Source organism: Ambystoma mexicanum, chromosome 6q (assembly GCF_040938575.1).
Source record: "Ambystoma mexicanum isolate Mex_15411 chromosome 6q, UKY_AmexF1_1, whole genome shotgun sequence".
Taxonomy (NCBI): domain Eukaryota; kingdom Metazoa; phylum Chordata; class Amphibia; order Caudata; family Ambystomatidae; genus Ambystoma; species Ambystoma mexicanum.
Window position 1 is genome coordinate 1,608,526,135 of NC_090937.1, and position 22,566 is coordinate 1,608,548,700.

The 22,566-nt window shown below is 48.7% G+C and overlaps 1 protein-coding gene across 1 annotated transcript in view; it reads right to left on the reverse strand.

Annotated features, from left to right (window-relative positions):
- Window positions 1–22,566, reverse strand: part of LOC138515386 (coagulation factor XI-like) — a 299,654-nt gene that overhangs the window by 211,423 nt on the left and 65,665 nt on the right. Inside the window, exons 7-8 of the mRNA XM_069630247.1 lie at window positions 22,128–22,234; window positions 6,094–6,259 (exon numbers count right to left, since the gene is read on the reverse strand). Of these exons, the coding sequence (XP_069486348.1) occupies window positions 6,094–6,259; window positions 22,128–22,234 (273 nt within the window). The remainder of the gene's footprint in view (window positions 1–6,093; window positions 6,260–22,127; window positions 22,235–22,566) is intronic.

Genomic DNA, 22,566 nt, shown 5'->3' on the forward strand with positions numbered 1-22,566 from the left:
CTTGGTAAAGGCCCAGGGAGCTGATGCAAGCCTGAAGGGCATGGTCTTGAATCACCAAAGCTGTCCCTTCCAACGAAAAGCCAGGAAGGTCCTGTACTCCTCTGCTACTGGAATCGTTAGGTAGGCATCCTTCAGATCCAGCCTTGTCAGCCAATCTCTTTCTCTGAGCGAGTCTCGGAGCTGATGGATGCCCTCCATCTTGAAATGGTGGTAAACTACCCAACCGTTTAGTTCCTTTAAGTTTATAACTGGGCGCACTTTCTCCTTCCTGTGCATTAGAAACATATTGCTTATGAAGTCTCTAGGACATTTCTCTATGGCGTTTTTCTTCGCAAGCTGATATAGCTCGTGGTCTAGTAGCCTCTCCTCTGCATGCTCTAAACGCTGATGATGCGGCTTGTGCTCTTGTACGGGTGGCTCCACGAATTCTAGGTGCAAACCTAGAACTGTTTGTAACACCCAGGCATCGCTGGAAAGCGTGCGCCAGTTTTTCCAGAACATACCAGTTCTCCCCCCTACTGGGGGGTAATGCGCAGCTCTCACCTTGAGTGAATCCTTGTCCACAGCCAGATCCTCTTCCTCTGCGTCCTCTTTGGAAACAGCCTCTGGTTGGGAAGAAGGGGTCCTGCTGCCTGCTCTCCCAGTATTGGGCTCTGGGATTTGGGGGTCTTCTTCCTCCCTGGTTACAACCAGTCGAGCGACCCATGTGGCGACTGGTCCCGGCAAAAATTCGGTTGGCAAAGATCTTACGGATTGAGGCCTGCGCCTTCTCCAGTGACGTGTACGTGCCAACGAAGCGGGCCATTTCTTTGCCGAAAGTCTCTCCGAAGCGGAGTCCTTGTGCAGCCTCTCCAGCCTCGTATGAGGCGAGGTCGCTGAGTTTTGCATCGATCTTCAGCAATAGCCCCCTCCGGCGTTCCGAGGCGATGGCGCAGTTCGCATTACCTAGAAGGCATACTGCTCTCTGCTCCCAGCCTGCTAGGGCGTCGGGGTCTACTTCTTTTCTCGTATGTCTCGCCCTTTCTGCCAGGTCCATGATCTTTGCGAGCGGACCGGCTAGGTCCAGTACCTTCTCTTGGCGGCTCCTCCACGATCTATCGATACCTTTACGGGGGTCCTTGCTTGTTTTCGATACGAATGTAAGCATCTTGGGGTCTAATTCTGGCGTTTCGGCTACTTTCCCCGGAAGGTCCGGTCTCGGACAATCCGCTCGAAGGCGCTGTCGGACCTATTTGTCCAGTGCCTTTCTTAATCTCTTGGTCATGTACTGAGAAACTCTTGGCGATTGTTGCCAGTCCGATGATCTTGGATTCCGGATGCTGTCCGGATCGAACATGTCCTCTTCTACCTCCTTGAGGTGTTTCTCTTTGCGGAGTCTCTTCCCTCTGCTGGGTCTTACTTCCTCTTCATCCCTTAACTCGTCCTCATCCTGGGAGGGAGGGTCTTCTTCCTCCGGCTCCTCTTCCGAGCCCGGGTTCTCCTCTCCATCGTCTTCTTCCCCTGGAGTGGGGGTCGTGAGGTTCGGCACTGTATGACGCTGCAAATATGCTTCTCGAAGCTTTGCGAAGGCGTCGACGACCTCCGGGGCCTTCTGCTTCACCCCATCCAAAGGGCCCTGGGGGTCGCAAGAGGCTTTCCTCTTTCGGGCCTTTGTACTCCCCTTTGCCCCTGCTTCCGAGGGTTCTGTGGGCGTGAGCTCCGTCCGCATGGTGCTGTCTATGGGCTGGTGTAGTATTGCTTCCAAGGACTCCAACCTATCTTGCAGGGATTTAACCCCTTGATACACTGCATCTCTAAGTGAACTTCCCAGCACCTCCTTGAAGCTGGTAGCTAACTCTAGTGATTGCAAAGGAGGGGGCCAGGGGACCGCGACGTCTAATGTACTCAGCTGGCTCCGCCTCTGCGAAGGAGGGGGCCGGAGCACCTTGCCTCTCTCTATCCCCAACGCCTCCGCCTCCACGAAGGAGGGGGCTGGGGAATCCCTGCGTTCGCGCGGCTCCTGGGGGCTGCTGTAGACACCCACGGTGCAGGGCAGCCACCCCTGGGGTGCCGGTCAAACGGCACGGGTGGTTGCGCTGTTGGTATGCCCGCACGAACGGGCCAGTAAGCTCAAATAATAAAGCCGCTCGCAAAAGACAAGCGCTGCTATGCCATCGCGCTTCCCTGTGGCAAGATGTAATGAAGCTTAAAATATATATACGCTCTTCAGCTGTTCTTCCTGTGCAGCGCTGTCACAATCTTCTAAGTTAGTTCTATAATAGCCTCATACTCCTAAACAATGCTATAAGCTAATGATAGCTCTCATTATATAGGGAGATAATCAGGAATAGTACTTATCTGCTTGAAGAGCAGTAAAAGAAGAGGAGGAGCTCAGGGACAGGAAGTGGTCATAGCTGAGCATGGAGTGAGATGGACTACAGAGACTATGGGGATTGTAGTTCCAAAAGAAAAAAAGTCTGTTGAGACATTTTTCAGTGTTTGTTGTTGGTTTTATTGGTTTGTTGAAACTGCTGAGGAGTAGTAAATTAAAGAAGTTGAAGCATATTGCTCACCTCCAGTCTTGTCATAGAATGAATAAATAAGAACACAAACAGCGGTTCTACTAGGCCTTGTGACTTTTGGAGAGTGCAAGTGCAGGCACGGTGCAAACTCTTCTGGGAGGATATCACTTTGTATCTTAACTATCTTTTTGTTGCTAATAAAAGGTTGTCTGTCTTGGAGTGCTAAAGATCTTCATTTACTGTTTAAGGGCCATAAGAAATCATTTATGATTCTTATAGTAGCGTGGCTGGTAATCTCCCAGAGGTGGAAGCAAAAAGATCCTCCGACAGATTATGATTGCCGGCAAAAGATTTGGCATTTTCTAGCAATGGAGTCGGTCACATGTAGGCACCGGGGAGGCCATCTTGCATTTAAGAAGGACTGGGGATTCACTCTTCCTTTTCACCAAAGTGATTATATAATTCAATGGTGTCCTCACAGACTGAGGAGTTTGGACTTTTTATAAGTCCTAAAAAGTCCAAACTCCTCAGTCTGGTGGTTGGGGATGCCAGGTGATCAATTCCACTGATGTAATGGGGGAGGGGGGTGGGCGGGGCACGTTTTGGTGGTTGTTAGTTCATTATGTGAAAAGTTCAATAAACACAATGTTTAAAAAAGATACAAAGGTAATGAATATATGCATTTTTTAGAGGTATACACAATCTAAGGCAAACATAATAGTGCATTTGTTTCGTATGCACAAGTGAAGGCATACATAATAGTGCATTTCTTTTCTATGCACAAGTGAAGGCATACATAATAGTACATTTGTGTTGTATGCACAAGCGAAGGCATAAATAATAGTGAATTTGTTTTGTATGCACAAGTGAAGACATACATCAGAGTGCATTTGTTTTGTATGCACAAGGGAAGGCATACATAATAGTGCATTTGTTTTGTATGCACAAGTGAAGACATACATCAGAGTGCATTTGTGTTGTATGCACAAGCGAAGGCATAGATAATAGCGAATTTGTTTTGTATGCACAAGTGAAGACATACATCAGAGTGCATTTGTTTTGTATGCACAAGGGAAGGCATACATAATAGTACATTTGTGTTGTATGCACAAGCGAAGGCATACATAATAGTGCATTTGTTTTGTATGCACAAACGAAGACATATATCATAGTGCATTTTTTTTGTATGCACAAGTGAAGGCATACATAATAGTGCATTTGTTTTGTATGCACATCTTAGAGCACTGTATCAGTGAGTACTTAACCGCATTCTTGCAAGCGCAAGGGACCGATTCTGTTGGCTGTGTAACTTTGCATGTTTTAGCGGTAGTATGAAGCAACGCGATGCATTTGCACTGTGCAAGCAATATGCAGGGGTATTTTTAAAGTATTTCCCCAGATGCTCCTGCAGAATGAGAAATGACTCCTGTGTTTGGCGTGATTCCATTTTGTTGCTGCGCTTTTTGCAGGCCCTGAGCAGTTGTGCAAACTTGCGATTCTAGTGGGAATAGCTGCGTGGTGCCTGCGATACACGATGCTCTTCCAGAGCACTTCTCATGAACAGGGAGGGTATAGGGCAGCATCAGTACAGCTGGTCAGTGACTTTGCACACGGCTCCTTTCTCTCAGAAGCTTTACATGCCCGTTGTGATTTCATATTACATCACAAATCTTTCTATTTTTTTAAAAAAAATGTCATATATTGAAAATGGAGTTCTCCGGGCGGCTTAGCGCCATCTCAAAAGGTCACCGGATCCCGACGCTCCGCTTCGAATCCAGTAAATATGACAGGTTCAGATTATAGATATTTTTGGTGCGCACCATGTGAGGGTGCGAAGCAGTGGTGCTGAAGTGGGGATGCCACTGAACACTTCATTTCACCAAAATTGGGAGTTTTGAGGCTCCATTGGGCTGTGTGCTGCGTGGCGTGGATATGGCCTCCTGATGAGAGGCTCCGCCTGAGGTGTTTCAGACCAGAGAATGTCTTAACACGGCGGCGCGTCATCAGGAGCGAAGATAAACTATCAAACAAGACAAGCCGACTTAGAGAGCAAGCTGTATTTATTTAAATATATCTCCGCCATGTTGCCAGCCTCATTTATATAACAAAGCATATGAAAATAGCTCATGTTACAGATGGATGGTATTACTGACTTTTCTCTAAGAAGATGCTTCTACCAATTGATGTATGAGGAAAACTCTCAGAGGAATGATTGCTAGGGCACTAATTGTAATTTGGAGTGTGAGCAGAACAACTCCACATCTACTCAATATGCCTCCCTCATAGGGCACTCTAGTGCACATGGTCATACCAAGCATTCAAGTTAAACATGGTTATGCAGTGTGTGGTACCTATTGAGAAATGTGGCATGTACAACATTGCAGGACAAATGCCCGGATGATTGTATGAAAGACAACTGGCACATTAAGGAACAGCTCAGTAAGGTGAGGTAACATTTGGGTATGCTATATGGAATATCAACAATAACCACATTCTCAGGCTTGTGGAGGTACTCCAAACTAAAAGTCACTTGGAACACTTGGAACTAAAATACCCAACAGGTTGCCTGGATCAAACAGACTTGCAATCAGAAAGGCTTTTCTGATGATTTGGGGACTAAATTATGGCCTCCTTAAAGCGGAACGTGAGTAGAGAATCATCACAGGCGTCCGTCGGTGCAGATAAGAGACCAAAAAATTATTCTCCGCCGTCTACGGATGTAGTTGTTGATCCAACTATAAAGTCCATTCTTTCAGAAGTGAGAGCCCTGGAATGGGAACCAGCAACTTAAAACTACAACAGCTGGATGACAGATGGTCATCATTAGAATCAAGGAGGGAGGAAGTGTAAAGACGGATTGGTAATGCAGTAAATGTGTCCAGTAGAGTAGTTCAATTGGAAAATGCAGCTAAAACCCTACGAAAACAGTCAGAACATTTGGAAAATAAAAATTGACCCAATAACGTATGTATTTTGATTTACCTGAGGGAGTTTAGGGCTAAGATCCGACCATGTTTCTAAAGAATTTGATTCCTAAATTATTAGCACCTCCTAAAACTATAACATTAAATATTCAAAGAGGTCTTAGAAATGGGATTTGTAGCATACCAGTGAGAGCCCTGTGAGCTCAGATCAGCTATGAGAGGTGATGTGGAGTCCAGGCACCTGACTCTCTGCCTTCCAGTGAATTAGACAAAAGGCAGGATGCCTGCCTCTGTTGATACTCTTGGAGTAGCGGCAAAACCTCCCTACTAGCCGCAGTAGCTCACAACAGGATATCTCATTGGAGATGGGTTTGAAAGAGCATATTTTTCAAATCTCTATTTGTGCATTCAGCAGTCAGATGAATTGACAGTCGTTAAGTGAAGCTGTGCATTGCAGATGTTGATTACCCCCATTATAAGCCTCAAGATAGAGCAGGCTGCAACCTCTGCATTGTGGCATGCACTCCATCAGACCCTGATGTAAATTTGCTCTTGGGTCATTGAGGGGACACATGCGGGTGTTTGGGTGGTCACCCCATCCTTCCTTCCTTTGATACTTAAGTCTAGAGGGATATAAGATCATGCAGGAAACATCATTGACACATTACTTCCTGTCATCTGTGCTCTGTTCTGTGATGAAGGTGAAGAACTGGCAGCGGGGGTGCTGGGTGCAGATTCTCTGGCAATGCTCCACATCCGATGCCCAAATGGAATCAATGTCACCTCCCGGAAACTCAATGTCGGGCAGGAGAAAGACTGCACAGTCCTTCTCACCTGGGGAAAAACACAATGGAACACATTACTGGGGCTGGGATGTCACAGAAGAAACACGTGTCGACGTGAGAATCTGTGGGAACAATACAACACAGACTTTTTTGGTACCCCAAAGTGATGGGGATTTCTCTTAATGAATTGTAATTGTACAAAGAGGCAACAGATACATGACTGTTCTTTTATGTATAGACCAGTTTTAAAGACTGAATTGTTTATGAGACGTTGATGATGACGGTATGAATGTGAAAGAGTGAAAATGAATGAGCCCCAATGTTTTATTGAATGTTTAATACTTGTTTTAGATTTACATCTTTTGGAATAAAATAAAAAGTCTTGGGAATTTAAACCAAGCTTAAAAATTGTTTGTCTATCCCGTCATCCTATGCTTTGTTTACTAGTTCATCCCCCCTGTTGTTTCCGATTGAATGACCTGTAGAACTAGGGACGTTAATACAGGTACCCCTCTTTTTTTGCACAGAAGAAAATATATACAGCGCAGAGAAATATGTGACATAGCCCCTTATGCCATGGCTTCAAAGGATGGAATAACTCATATGTGGGTGAGTGTCATGAGTCCCTTATAGTGTGGTTCCGTAGGCTGCATTGACCCTTGTGGCATGGTTTTAAAGGATGCAGTGACTAGTATGCTCAGTGGAGCTTACCTTTGAGATTGCATCTCTCTATTAATGCGATGATGTTTGGTACATGGTCAGTGCAGACTACCATAGGATGGTATAGCACTATTAAGGTGACCAGTGTTGGCCTGGCTTCATTGCAACCTACTCTAGGATTGGAAATCTCTACTAATGTTATACATGCTCGGTGAACCTTAAGCTAGTGTTCAAAATCACTAGTCATGCTAGTAGTTTGATTACTATTGGTTCGTGTCAGCGATCCTTACTCTATGATTGGATAATAAGGCTTAGTACATGCTAGCTGTAGCCTTCTCCATGACTGCATATGTGTATAAATGTTATCAATGTTGGACCATAATCAGGGTCGTCTTCTTCAGGATACGAGCTCTGTATTACAGTACACAGATCGGCTCATGCTCCTTATAGCTTAGAATGGATTTAATATTTCTATTAGTGCATTCTAAAGCTGGATTCAACATGTCTATTAATGCACAAGGTTTGGCACACGCTCAGTGCATTATAAACCTTGATTCAAAATGTCTATTGATGCACAAGGTTTGGCACACGCTCGGTGCAGCCTAAACCCGGATTCAACATGTCTATTAATGGACAAGGTTTGGCACAAGGTTTGGCACATGCTCGGTGCAGCCTAAACCTCGATTCAACATGTCTATTAATGCACAAGGTTTGCACATGCTCAGTGCATTCTAAACCTTGATTCAACATGTCTATTAATGCACAAGGTTTGGCACATTTTCAGGGCATTCTAAACCTGGATTCAACATGTCTATTAATGCACAAGGTTTGGCACACACTCAGTGCAGCCTAAACCTGGATTCAACATGTCTATCAATGCACAAGTTTTGGCATACGCTCAGTGCAGCCTAAACCTGGATTCAACATGTCTATTAATGCACAAGGTTTGCACATGCTCAGTGCATTCTAAACCTCGATTCAACATGTCTATTAATGCACAAGGTTTGGCACATTTTCAGGGCATTCTAAACCTGGATTCAACATGTCTATTAATGCACAAGGTTTGGCACACGCTCGGTGCAGCCTAAACCTCGATTCAACATGTCTATTAATGCACAAGGTTTGCACATGCTCAGTGCATTCTAAACCTCGATTCAACATGTCTATTAATGCACAAGGTTTGGCACATTTTCAGGGCATTCTAAACCTGGATTCAACATGTCTATTAATGCACAAGGTTTGCACATGCTCAGTGCATTCTAAACCTCGATTCAACATGTCTATTAATGCACAAGGTTTGGCACATTTTCAGGGCATTCTAAACCTGGATTCAACATGTCTATTAATGCACAAGGTTTGGCACACACTCAGTGCAGCCTAAACCTCGATTCAACATGTCTATTAATGCACAAGGTTTGGCACACGCTCAGTGCAGTTTAAACTTGCATTCAACATGTCTATTAATGCACAAGGTTTGGCACACGCTCAGTGCAGCCTAAACCTGGATTCAACATGTCTATTAATGCACAAGGTTTGGCACACGCTTAGTACATTCTAAATCTAGATCCAATATTTCTATGACTGCACAAGGTTTGGCACATGCTCAGTGCATTCTAAACCTGGATTCAATATTTCTATTAATGATTGGCACATGATCAGTTAATCCTACTCTTGCATTAGCGATACGTATGCACACAGATGGCACACGCTCCATGTAACCTATTCTTGTATTTTGCTATCTGTGTTTCGTGCTGACTAGAGATGGCACTTGCTCAGTGAAGGCAACTCTGGGATTGGCTATCTCTGTCAACTTGATTAGTGTTGGTATATGCCAGTATTACTTATCAGTAATCTTCATTAGTGTGAGTACTACTCTGAGCAGTCATATGTGTACAATCATGTATTGTTTCTCTGGTTCTGGTTCCTGTCTCCATTAGGTTGGAAATATAAGTGCTCCTCTTTCCCCAAAACCTCCTGGCAAGCAAAGCACAGCACAAGTTCAGCAGGTTTACAACACCGCAGAGTGGGTGGGGCATAGGGCTGTGACAAGGACATATAGTAACGAGAGTAACTGATCATTAATCTGGACATTACATCTTTGTCTGTTTCCTTAATCCCAGTTCTTAATAATAAGAGGGTATACCAAGCCATAAATGATGTTGACGGAGGGGCGTGGCTAACCGCCATGTAGGAAGGACGTGTTCGGCGCAGCTCCGCTCGATACGATTATGGATCCGCCACCAACTACCGCTTAAACTTGACTGCAGCCACTTGAAAACAGAATATAGGTCGTGTGAAGGAGTGTTCCGCCTGTTGACGAAGTTTGGGAGCCTCACGACCCTCTGAGGGCCCGCACCATTGAAAAGAAACGGAACGTCGTACGAGGACAGAAAATGGCAGCCATGATGAAGCCCAGCCTGACGCTGTAGCGGAGCCCTGTGACCGACCGGGAGGAACCCGCAAGGGGCCAGCCTTTATGGAACTCGATCTGAAGTGGCAGAGATTGCCTAAGCTGAGACCTGTGCTCCTGTGTCCCGAAGAAGAGCAGCGAGGAGACGGAGGGGGGAGCGCCCGATGCGGCCTTAACTACACCCACACCGGGCCCTGCTGAGCGGCCCACTGGCGCAGCCCGGCGGGCGGCCGACGCACAACCCCCCCCTCGAAGTATCCCCAGCACGGCGCCATCGGACACAGACTGTGTAGTGCCTGCCGAGGCCTGACGGACCACGAAGATAGGACATGACCACTAAGGGCGCCCGAAGCAGACACCGCCAAACTACCATGGAGTCCTTCGCGGCCGCTGGAGCGATCGGACCCGCGGAGGCTTCTGCCCCTGTGGAGGTGCCGGGCGCCGCGAGACCCGAGCCAGCTAACTCCCAACTGCTAGAGGCCATCAAGACACTCCAGAAAACCATGGAGGACAAGATTGATGCGGTTGCGATCGACCTGAATTTACTGAGGCAGGATGTGCGCTCTATCACCGGCAGAACGGACGCTCTCGAGATCCAAGTCCGAGACAATACCGATGCTAAAACTCAACTTTTAAAGGATGTAGACATTTTGGCGCAGAAAGTGAAGAACCTAGAGGACAGGGCTGAGGAGGCCGAAGGAAGGGCCCGCAGAAACAATATCAGAATTATCGGCCTGCCCGAGGGCATCGAGGGCAACGACACTACCAACTACGTCGAGAACCTGCTCATACAGGAAATTGGGGCCGGGAAACTGTCGCAGGGCTTCACTATTGAAAGAGCCCATCGCTCCTTAGCCAGGAGGCCCCCACCGGGGACCCCACCAAGACCCATAATAGCCAAAGTCCTCAACTATAGGGACAGGGAATCCATTTTGGCCTTCACCAGGATGGGCGGATCCATACAGAGGGACGCCGCAAAGATAGCAATCTACCCTGACTACACCCTGCAGGTTCAAAGGAGCAGGGCCCAGTTCCACCATACCAAGGCGAGACTCAAGGAAGCAGGCCTGCGCTATCTACTCCTCTACCCGGCTAGACTCAAGGTCCTGCGCAACAACAAGGCCCACTTATTTGATAACCCAGCAGAGGCCTGCGAATGGATGGACAGAGAACAGATCCCGGACATCGAGCGGAAGCAGCGTGGGCCCTAGCCGCCCGCAACATAGGAACTTCTCCAATCATTGACTGCAGTCGCCGATTGTACATTCATATGACAATAGTCGTGGCGACACTGATGGAACCGGAGCCGCGCCGGTCGTGGCGCACCTCCTGACAACACCTTCGGAGGCAGCCCCTTTCCTAACCCCAGGATACTTTGGGTGAGTTCACCCGCCCGTAGGGCACCGGAAGACCCTGGTCTGATGGGGCAGAAACGGGGATGTCAGAGCAAGGGCAACCTCGCTAGACGTGTTATGTTTGAAGTTGTGTTTTTTGTTAAGTTAGACGTTGTTGTTTGTGGGGGTTCGAACCCCAAGTTGGGATTGCAGTTTGAATTGGACACAAACCGGACCGGGACCAAGCGCAGCGGAATTACAACCAGGACGACCAGGTTCGTCAAACCCCTCAACCTTACGCTTCCCACAGCCGCACGACCACACACAGACCATGGCTGAGAGGATCAGAGTCATGTCCTGGAACGTCAGGGGGCTAAACAGCTATATCAAACAGCGCCGCATCCACGCCTACATGAAACGCCACAGGGTCGGAATCGCCCTCCTTCAGGAGACCCACTTATGTGGCCCTAAGCTTGCAGCGTTGGCCAAGGTCTGGCGGGGCACCCTAGTGGGCTCCCCCTACTCCACCTACGCCAGAGGCGTCTTGATATGGATCGCCCCCTCTGTCCCAGTCAAGCTGACCCACACCAAAATGGACAATGAAGGTAGGATGGCCCTGGTTCAGGGCACCATAGAGGGGAGGGACGTCCGCCTGATTTGCACCTATGCCCCGAATCATGATGCCACTGGTTTCTTTCGCTCGCTGTACGCTCGGCTGACCCCGAGTGATGAATGCATAACGATATGGGGAGGTGACAATAACTGTACCCTGAACCCTTGCATAGACAGGTCGGATGGTAAACACGGGGACCCCTCCCCACCCGCCAAGATATTGAACGCCCTCACGCAGCCATATGCCCCGAAAGACCTGTGGAGAGTGCAAAACCCCGAAACCAGAGGCTACTCCTTTTACTCCCCCCCACATAAGGTCCATACCAGGATAGACTGCCTGTTCATTAGCGAAGAGCACGTGGCGGGATTTGAGGACACGCAGTACCTAGCCAGGGTACTTTCAGACCACTCCCCTTTGGTGACCTCGTGGGTGACCACGACGCCCAGGCCCCCCATCCCCACGTGGAAATTGAGAAGCGAAGCGCTGTTGGACAAAGCCTTCAGCGAACAAATCAGGGAGGGTTCCACACATTACTGGCAGACCAACATTGATAGCGTCAGATACTTAGGCACAGCCTGGGAAGCCTACAAGGTGGTAACTAGGGGGGAAATGATAGCCGCGGCTGGAGGGGCCCTAAAATCCGTCACGTCCCTGCTAGCGCACGCTGAGACTGAACTCCAAGATCTCGAAGCCATCCCGTCCCCTGATCCCGCCCACTTGCAAAAGATGATTGATCTTAAACAAACATGCCTAACACACTTGGAGACGCTGGGGAAGTTGAGCTATACAAAATTCACGGAGAGGAATCATGCCCTGGGCGATAAACCCGGGAAGCTTCTTGCATGGCTTTATAAACGAGAAACCCCCAGATACCCCATTTGCTCCATTCGTAATACAGACGGCCTGACCCTCCACACGCAAGTGGGTATCAACGCAGCGTTCAAACAATATTACCAAACCCTTTACTCCGATCCAGCCCCGCCCCCTGACCACGCGATCGAAGACGCCCTAGACGCCATCTGGCTCCCACGCCTGGAGGACCACTTGGCAGATCCCCTCGGAGCCCCCATCACCCCCGACGAGGTCACAGCCACCATTAGGTCATTGCCCTCGGGTAAAACGCCGGGACCGGACGGTCTCCCGAGCGAATTTTATAAGGCCTCTGAGGACATACTAGCCCCCCTGTTGTCCAAAGTATATAACGAGGCGTATGACATAGGCCACCTCCCCGACACCATGATTGAAGCCACCATCATCCCCCTACTTAAGCCCGACAAGGACAGCTCTGACTGCGGCTCATACCGCCCACTATCCATGTTGAATGTAGACAACAAAATCCTCACCGCATTACTGGCCAGAAGGCTTCGTGCAGCCGTCCCATACCTCATACACCAGGATCAGACGGGCTACATGCAGGGTCGCTCTATGTCCGAGAACCTGCGAAGGCTGCACCACGTGATACACAGCACAAACGGCATGCCCGGTAAATATGCAGTTGTGTCCCTCGACGCCTCTAAGGCCTTTGATTCGGTCAGATGGACATGGCTTTATGCCACCTTAGCAAAGATGGGGATCGGAACGGCTTTTTTGAACTGGGTAAAACTCATTTACACCAACCCCACCGCCAGAGTGCGTACCAACAACACTTTTTCTGACAAATGGAGCCTGGCCAGGGGCACTCGACAAGGGTGCCCCCTATCCCCTCTACTTTACATCTTAGCGATTGAACCAGTGGCAGCATACCTTAGGCAGGAATACGGTGACGGGGGAATAACGATAAATGGTGTGAACCACCTTGTCTCCATGTATGCGGATGACATGCTCCTCTACCTGAGGGATCCCGAACACCTTCTCCCCTACATCCTGGAAACCCTAGACGGGTTCCACAGATGTACAGGGGTCCAGATTAACCACAGCAAGTCTTGCTTATTCCCCCTGGCTGCACTTAGTGGAACCAAGGAAGAACACCTCCCCCCTCTGGCCCTTAAATGGGAACCCACTACGTTCAAATATCTGGGCGTCGTGATCCATCGGGACCCTGAGACCGAACATGTTCTGAACACGGGCAGGGCTAAGGAGGGACTGGCTAAATCAATCGACCTATGGTGCAAATTGCCCCTTTCGATGGCTGGTAGGGCGGGACTCCTTAAAATTGTAGCACTCCCCCGTCTCCTACACTTCTTCACCAACGTCCCCTACAACATCCCCCAGCGTTTTTTCAAAGACCTGGCCATGCTATGTAGGAAACTCTTATGGCGGGAGGGGAGGCACAGAGTTGCCCTAGACATTACTCAAAGACCGTACGAGAGGGGAGGCCTGAACACCCCTAACTTTGAGCTCTACTACATAGCGGCCCAGCTTAAGCACGTGATCCAGTGGATGGCTGATGATGCCATGACGGATACACGCCTATTGCAGCCCCCAGACGCACCATGGCTGCTCAGGGACCTCCTCTGGATCGGACCAATGCCCAAAACGCTGGACGCGCACCTCATCCGCCTAGGCACTCAAATTTGGAGTCGGGCCTGCAAGTTGGTCAAGCTGTCCGACCCTTACTCCCCACAGATCCCTATAGCCGCCATCATGTTCACTAGGCCGGAAGACCGGAAGGCGATCCGGAATATATGGGAACCCTCCGGCGTCGCCACTCTGGGCGATCTGGTGGATGACCAGGGCATCCACACATTTCCCGAGCTGCACGAATTGACTGGGGTCCCACTGGGTCAGTTCCTTCTATACGGGGCGGTCCTGGACAGACTTAGGAGGCGATGGCCGGATGCAGAATCCCAATGCGCCGGACACGAGGCCATAGAGAACCTGATAGGTGTGGCAGAAGGGGGACACGAAACCTCTAGGCTTTATGAGATCCTAATTGACAACACCACACATAGCGAACTCACATGCAAGAGCAAATGGCAGGCCGAGCTGAACACACTATTTGGCGACACGGAGTGGGAAACAATAACACACTATCACAAAAAGGTTTCTAGGAATGCCCGATTCCAACTTATCCAATTTTACATCATCCATAGGGCCTACCTTACCCCAGCTGTCATCTCGAGATTCAATGGCGCTGGTGTGGTGCGGTGCCCCAAGTGCCAAGAACCCGCGGCCTCCCTGACCCACATGTTTTGGGCCTGCCCGAACATACGAACCTTCTGGTCGCAAATTCAGACCAAGGTAGCAGAGGAGGACATATCGCTAGACGTGCAATCCCCCAAGGCATGTCTATTGGGCTCGTACCCACGAGGGAAAAAAAACAAATCTCTCAACAGGCTCAAAGATTTGATGTACATCCTCGCAAAAAGGCGCATCGCAATGGCCTGGAAGTGTCCCAGGGCCCCTAAACTTGTAACATGGTGGGAGGACCTTCGCAGATGGACTGTGGCTGAAACCGGGGCCTGGGAGCTGGCGCAAAGACAGCAAAAAATAAATGACTCGGAGGACCTCCTGCAGTGGATTGCCCTCACGACGGCCCTGTTCAGTCCTAAGGAAGTCAGCACCTCAGGTGAGGACCCGGACAGCCCGGGCTCACCCTAATGCCAGCAGCAGACTGCGTAACCCCGGTCCGGGTTCACTTGGGGTGGGAGGGAATGGGAATTATTGCGGATATTTAATTGATTGTCGTGTTGATGATACTGGTTGTATGTTTCTTGGAAAAAATAATAAAAATATATTTAAAAAAAAAAAAAAAAAAAAAAAATGATGTTGACAGAGCACACAATAAATGAACAGCTGTACCACCATTCCACCTCCAGCTTCAGTTTAATTCAGTTAAAGTGGGGTTTGGAGCTTTCAATTTATTAAACCCGGGGTCCGGTTTCCATTTCCGATGGACAGTGTCACATATGAAAGGAAAACGGAGGTCAAAGAACCCCACCTCCGAGTAGGACAATAGAATCAAATCTTCACCAACAAAATGCGCCACAATATGAATAAGGTTGAAAACGTTTATTTCAAGCAAAACAAGTAATGCTCCCTTTGGAGAGGCCCTTCGTGCCCTTCGAGGACACATATTTCGGCAGTTGGTGCCTTTTTCAAGTCTTTTGGATGATGCAGAGAAATTAGATTTTTATCCGTGCATCAACCAGGAGCCATTTAAGAGTTTTTAGGGCAGGAGAGATGCGGTACCAGGGCTTAAGGGCAAGGATAAGTCTTGCTGCCCTATGCTGGATTAGCTGAAGGGGTCGTAGAGTGGAGGAAGGTACATTCAGGAGAAGTCTATTGCAATTGTCAAGCCTAGAGAAAACCAGAGCTCGGGTAACATTGAGCCTCTGGGGGAAAGTGAGAAAAGAGAGAATTCCTTTTAGAAGTAAGAGCGGAAAGTGGGTCTTCTTGGCAATGTTCTGAGTGTGATGGAGGAAGGAGAGAGAAGAGTCGAAGATGACTCCAAGGCTTCAGGTGAAGGAGCTGAGGGAGAGCCCATTGAGGATGGCCAGAGTTAGGGGGGTAAAGGAGGGAGCAGGGGTCCCAATGGGAACAATCTCAGTTTTGCTGGCATTGAGGCACAGATTGTTGGAAGTGCACCAGAAATCGATGGCAGATAGGCAGTCAGGGATGATGGAAGATACAAGCGGGTCAGAAGGAAGTTTGAAAAAGAGTTCTGTATCATCTGCATACCACTGGAAGTTGGCGGAGAAGGAGGAAATGAGGAGTGCCAGCTGAGCAAGGTAAGTGTTGAAGATGCAAGGGGAGGGGTTTGAGCCCTGGGGGACCCCACAGGTGGAGAAGCTAGTAGGAGAGGAGAAGGTGCCTAGAATGACTTGTGATGAATGGTCAGTTAGGAAGGATGTCAGCAAGTCCAGTGCCCGCTCTGAGATATCAAGGGTATTATGGAGCCATTTTATGAGGATAGAATAGTTGACCGTGTCAAAGGCAGAGGAGAGATCGGGCAGGATGGGGACAACTGGAGAGTTAGAGTCCAGGGATGCAAGTAGTTCTTCACAGGTGTTCAGAAGAGTAGTTTATGTCCCTCTGGATGCTCGGAATCAGCAGTATTCCAAGGAAGAGGGTGAGAGAAATAGGGTGGTAGTGGCTAGACAAGCAGGGTCTGCTGAAGGTTTTTTTCAGGAGGTGGCACACAAGGGAGTGCTTGAGGGAGGAGAGGTAATATACAGTGGCAGAAGAGTTGTTTCTGAGATCAGTGAGTACCGGGGCAAGAGAGACAATGTTGTCCTTAATAGTTCTGGAGGAGCAAGGGGGAAACCTGTTTGGAAGATACCTTCATGGAGCAGACAACTCTGGTGACTTCGTCAGGTGTGACAGGGGAGAAGGAGGAGAGAGAGGAAGGAGGGTGAGGATCCATAGGAGGCAAGGGAGTGAGGGACAGATTGGGCGGCGGGTTAGCAAGGGTGCTCAGGATGTCCAGAGGTGTGTGGCCAGTGCATTGCAGAAGGCCTGGGATGGAAGAGGGGAGGAGGGGACTGCAGAAGGGTTGGCTAGTTTCCTGCAGATTTTAAAGAGTTCAGTCGTGCCGTGTTGTTGGATGCACCAGAGTTGACTCGTTAGTTGTCACCTTCACCAGCCTGATCCATCTCGTGCCCCCCATGACTGCCGATGTAACACTTTCTTACCAATGTGCCAGTCCTCACTAGAAGAGCGAAACATTATCAGATCAAGAGAAAACCAAAGGTCACATTTCAGAAAAGCCAATAACTCATGCCAAATGGATGACTCAAAACCTTCTTTCCCACTCCAAAGTCACTGAGAAGTCTTCAAACCAAGAATAGATCCTCAACCTTTCAAACGTGAGTCTGTGTTGAGTACCTGTGGAATTGGAGGGTTCAGTGCAACATTCACTGATAAATGGACTGTTTCCAGCCAACATAAGGGAGGAGCTTGATCTTTAGAACTGTTGGTTTCACCAGTTCATCCATTTTAGGGCCAAAAACCATTGTGCCCAAAAACAGATATTGGAGTATAATCATCTACTGAGATGCTGCTCTCCTCCAGTGCCCTGATCTTTTCTGAGTGGATTCCTGCCTCTATCATTCCCACGCAGACTTACTCCTATTTCGAATGCCTTGTCTGCAGGCTCTCTCTCTCTCTCCTAGCCACTCACTTACTGTTCCTGCTGTCTACCAGCCCCCTGGTTAGATCAGATAATTTCTCTCTGAGTGGGCGGACCTCTCCTCTTCCCTCCTGCCCTCAACTACTCAACTCCTCCTCCATGGTGACCTCAATATCCATCTTGATGCTCCATGTTCCTCGTCTGTGCTCTTTCGTAACCCTGTGATTCCCTCTCCCTTTCTATCCTCCCCTCTGGCCTGACTCAATCTGCAGGGCACACACTTGATGTCTTGATCACCTCTGACCTCCCACTCTCCATCCCTCTGACCACTCCTCTCTCCAGGAGCGATTGCTCCCTCCTCTCCTCTCATCTCTCCCTCCCTTCCCCCCAGGCCAAGCCTACCCAACACTGCCACCTACCTTCTCGGACATCCGTCCCATGAAGCGTGTGCCAGTTGATGCTGTTGCCGCCACCTTCTCTCCTCCCCTCCACTTCTGGCTGACACATCCTGACACAGCCCTGTCTATGGTATACTCCTCTATCTCCGATGCTCTTGATGCTCTTGCCCTTGTCATGAGGATCCACTTGAAGCCCAAAGCCAAATGCAATTCCTGGTATGACTCTGACCTAGCTACACTTAAAAGTAAGAGTAGGGGGGCTGAGAGGAAATGGAGGGCCTCTTGTTTATCCTCTGACATACTAGCCTGTCACCTGCTCCAAAGGCAATACTGACTCTCTGTCCACACTAAGAAGAGAGACCACATCCAAGCCTGTGTCTCTGCAGCATCTAACAACTCGGCTGAACTCTTTAAAATCTGCAAGGAGCTGACCAACTCTGCTGCAGTCTCTACCTCTCCTGCCGCTTTCCAGACCTTCTGCACAGCCCTTGCCTCCCACTTCATCTCTAAAACCCAGGATATCCTGCCCACCTTCCCATCCCCTCCCCTCTCCCACCTCTCCCTCCCTCCTTTCTGTGAACTGTGGTGCTCCTACAGCCACTCCCTCACCTTCATTCTCGTCCTTTCCTCTTTTCTCCACTGACAAGGTCACAGCCCTTGCCTCCCACTTCATCTCTAAAACCCAGGATATCCTGTCCACCTTCCCGTCCCCTCCCCCTCTCCCATCTCTCCCTCTCTCCTTTCTGTGAACTCTGGTGCTCCTACAGCCACTCCTTCACCTTCCTTCGCGTTCTTTTCTCTTTTCTCCCCTGAAAAGGTCTCTAGACAAGTCAGATCTATGAAAGCCTCATCAAAACAGGTTTTTCCTTGCTCTTCAAAAACCATCAAGAACCATATTGACACCCTTGCTCCTGCCCTGGCTGATTTCTGCAACCTCTCCTTTGCCTCAGGAGTCTTCCCTTCCCCCTGAAGCACTCTCATGTGCACCCTCTGCTCAGAAAACCCACAGCTGACCCTTCTTGCCCGGCTAACTATCACCCAATCTCCATCACCCCCTTTCTGGGCAAACTCCTTAAAAAGCTGGCCATCTCGCAGCTTAAACTTCACTCTGATTGTCGGTTGTCTCCACAACCATCAATCTGGCTTTAGAGCTACCAGAATCACAGTAACTGCTCTCCTGAACATCCATGAATATCTGCTCTCCAACCTCGACTCTAATATCCCCTCTGTTCTCATCCTACTTGATCTATCTTCTGCCTTCAACACGGTCAACCATACCGTCCTGCTCAACCGTCTCCGTGGCAACCTGGGTATCACCGATCAGGTTCATGCCTGGCTGAAATCTTTCCCCTCTTATCGACCCTCCCAGGTCCAACATGGGTCCTTCTCTCATCTATCTCCCTGTTTACCTGTGGTGTTCCCCAGGGGTCTAACCTCTCACCCTGGCTTTTTAACCAATACAAGGCAACTCTCACTCATCGCATTGCCATTTTCTGCTCCCACTTCCAGTGCTATGCTGATGACAGTCAACTCATTTTACGCTTCCCTCGGCCACCTCCTCTCCTTCTCTCATCTCTGATTGCCTATCTGCCATTCAGGATTGATGTGCCACCAACGATCTCTGCCTGAATGCTAGCAAGACGGAGATCCTCTTCATCAGCACACCTCCACCCTCCTGGCCCCTCATTCTCTGGCCGGCCTCCCTTGGCTATCCTCCTACCACTACCTGCGAGGCTAAGAACCTCGGGTCATCTTTGACTCCACGCTTTCCTTCTCGGCCAACATCTCTGACGTCTCTAAAAAGTCAAACTTCCTACTGCACCTCCTCAGAGGTATTCTCCTTCCCCCAGAAGCTCACTGTCTCTCGAGTCCTGGTTCTCTCTAGGCTGGACTATTGTAACAGCCTCTTTCTAAATCCACCTGCTTCTACACTCCGCCCTTCGCAACTTATCCAGAACAGGACCGGGAGACTTGTCCTTGGCCTCAAGTCCTGGGATCGTATCTCTCCAGCCCTGAAATCTCTCCACTGGCTCCCAGTGGCTGCAAGGATTACATTTAAAATCGTTTGCATTGTCCACAAGGCTTTATAGGGCCTGTGTCCAATATACCTTCAGCTGTCCCTTCGTGAATACCTTCCCTTTCAAGCTCTTCGCTCCTCTACCTCTAACTCCCTCAGGGTCAGTTGTTTCTCAAAGAAGCGAGCTGGTGGTAGATCTTTGTCTTCAGCTGGGGCCACCCTCAATAACTGCCTCCCTGATTCTCTAAAACCCGAGGAAAAACATCTCTGGTTCTGGTAGCACCTCAAGACCTTCCTCTTTGCTTTTGCATTCGCCCCTCGCCTTTGCTGATCTGCTCTCCCTTAGCACTGTGCAACTGGCCTACTTCCTGTCTTCCGGGCCCAGGTACCGGCTCACCTTGCCACCCACCCGCACTGCCTCCTGGCAAACCCTTGCACTGGGGCCTGTATCTGTAACCATACAGTCCCTCCCTTTTTTCTTTCTGCACTTACCAGACTCACCCTGTCTGCTGCCTCAAACCTTGCACTTGCCACCTGCTGGCTGCACTACCACTGTTTCTTTGTTATTATTTATTTATTTATTTATTTATTATTTATCTGTATTCCTTTGCTTTGTACTTTCCACTTCTCCCCCCTTACAAGCACTTTTCCCCCTTTTTCCCTCTCCCAAGCACTTGCGCGTTCTCAAAGTCACTGGGCCTAGTAGGATTGTTGTTTTTGTTCTCCTTTGTTACCCTCCCTTGCCTTGTCGTGCTCTGAAACACCTGTGTACCAGCGCAATATAAATAAATATCAATTCAATTCAACTCCAGGCTCTTATCAAGAATTTTCTTCTTCCAAAAATAGTCTATACGCATTCAAGGGCAGTAGAATGAATGAATCCCACCAAAAGACTGCCCACTGCCAGCTCAGATGTTTGACATCATTTCAAGGAATGCATCCAATTCCACATCTTGTATGAAGCTACCGTAGGGGATGAGAAATGCTTGTGCTGTGTATGCTGCGTAACACCCAGCTTTCAGAGCAAATCTTACTGTAGCACGTGCCATCTACAGTGCTTCTTCAAGATGCTCTCCCATGCTGTCTATAGGCATCAGGGGCGACTGAAGTATGCCCAGATAAGCATCTAAGTAGAGCCCACTTACTTATGGTAATTTCGCATTAAATCCGCGAAATGGGTACAATCCAGTATAGAGGTAGCGACATTTTGTCAGGTTCATCGATTCCTGAAGGACTATGTATTTTCTACTTTGTATTAATTGCATTCTTGCTTTGGAGATAGCATGGCAGCCACTGCAGGCATCATACTCCCTGGGCAAAACAAAAGAAGTGATGGGTGGAAGGTTTAGAATTCATCTTAACCTCTGGCATTGCTCTGGGCAACACTCCAGACCAACGTTCTTCACCTGCCAAGCCATTACAAAAGTCAGCAGCAAAATATCAAGAGGAGAGATATTACGCCAGAACAGGATAGTAGCAAGATAAGCCACGGCTTCCTCCCCAATTTCATTACACAGAATTCCCCTGAGCGTCCCTTTCAAAATTGTTAGAAAACAGCATAGGATTCCCCCTCCTTTGCTGGGAACAGGGGATTCAAGAGCAGCCGGCATCTTCTTATCAATTACAGCATCCAGTGTCTCCTCCATCTCCCCCCTCTGGTCTTTGCTATCAGAGCAGGAGTTGAATGGCAATCGCAGGACTCGCAGGCCTCTGAAAGGAACATGATCGCTTGTGGCACTTGCCATGGTTGCTATCTTGTCAGTGCCCCCCATTGCTCTTGTCAGAAGCATAGGATCTCAACCAGATTCATATTCTCTTAGCATGTCTCCCCCCCCCCCCCCACACCGGATCAACACATCAATGGGTACAAAAACAAGATCTGCTGTTTGAAGATGATCTGTCGATCTCTAAAATACAGAATCTCCCCAGGCAGTCAACAATCCTCCTTGCAGAATCTTGCTGACAACTAGACCAGTTCTAATGTTAGCATCTGGCAATTCTGTTTGATTCCACTTCTGGACTGGCACATGCATGGAACCCGTAATGCCGGTCCTTCACCAGACTTTGAAGACTGCTTTAGTGTACATTGATTAGGAAGAGACAGTGGGCTGAATACATTGCACCTGCCCCGCAGATGGCCTGACCGTCTGCTCCGCAAGCCATCCGTGTGAGCCAGGCACCTGCAGCATCTACGCCTAAGACATCTGAACATACAAACAGCATGTGTTTATGCACATGGATTTTAGGCCCAATTTACATAATACGGGTCTAAAATTGAGATTTTCGGTGATTGCCTTTGGCTGAGACTGGCTAGATACTGAGCACCCGGAACACTGGCAGAATGCCAGTCCTCATGTACGATACACATTAGAAAGATAGAAACATGGATAATGAAGTCTTTGAATGAGCCTGGAAGGTCACACTGACTATTGATCAAACCTCAAAGCTGGATCTCAAAGAATGAGCTGGACTTACTCTTCTGGAACTCTGAGGACTTCTTGGTGAAACCCGAGAGGACATTGGATAAAGTTGCTATTCCGGTGGGGATTCCATTGTCGCTTCTCCTTAGATGACACGTCAATCTGGTAAGAGAGGCAACCAAGCATTAGCGCAGGGGGTTCAGATCTTTAAGTACACTCATCTTTAGCTTTCTTTTGGAGTGCATAGCTTGAGGAATTGTCAGAGAGTTACGGCAAATTCTTCCTTAATTCGTCTATGTAGTTTAGGGCCCAGAAGATTGACCTAAAAATGAAAGCCATTATGAAAATTCTTTCAGCCTTTTGGGAGTGTGTGATGCTTTCCATCCCTCTGGAAGTTTGTGATGCAGTGGATTATCTTTTGGGGTAACCATGCGTTGCCTGTAGGTCTATAACGACATAGCACTGGATGGGTTAGAAAATTGCACAAGGACCCA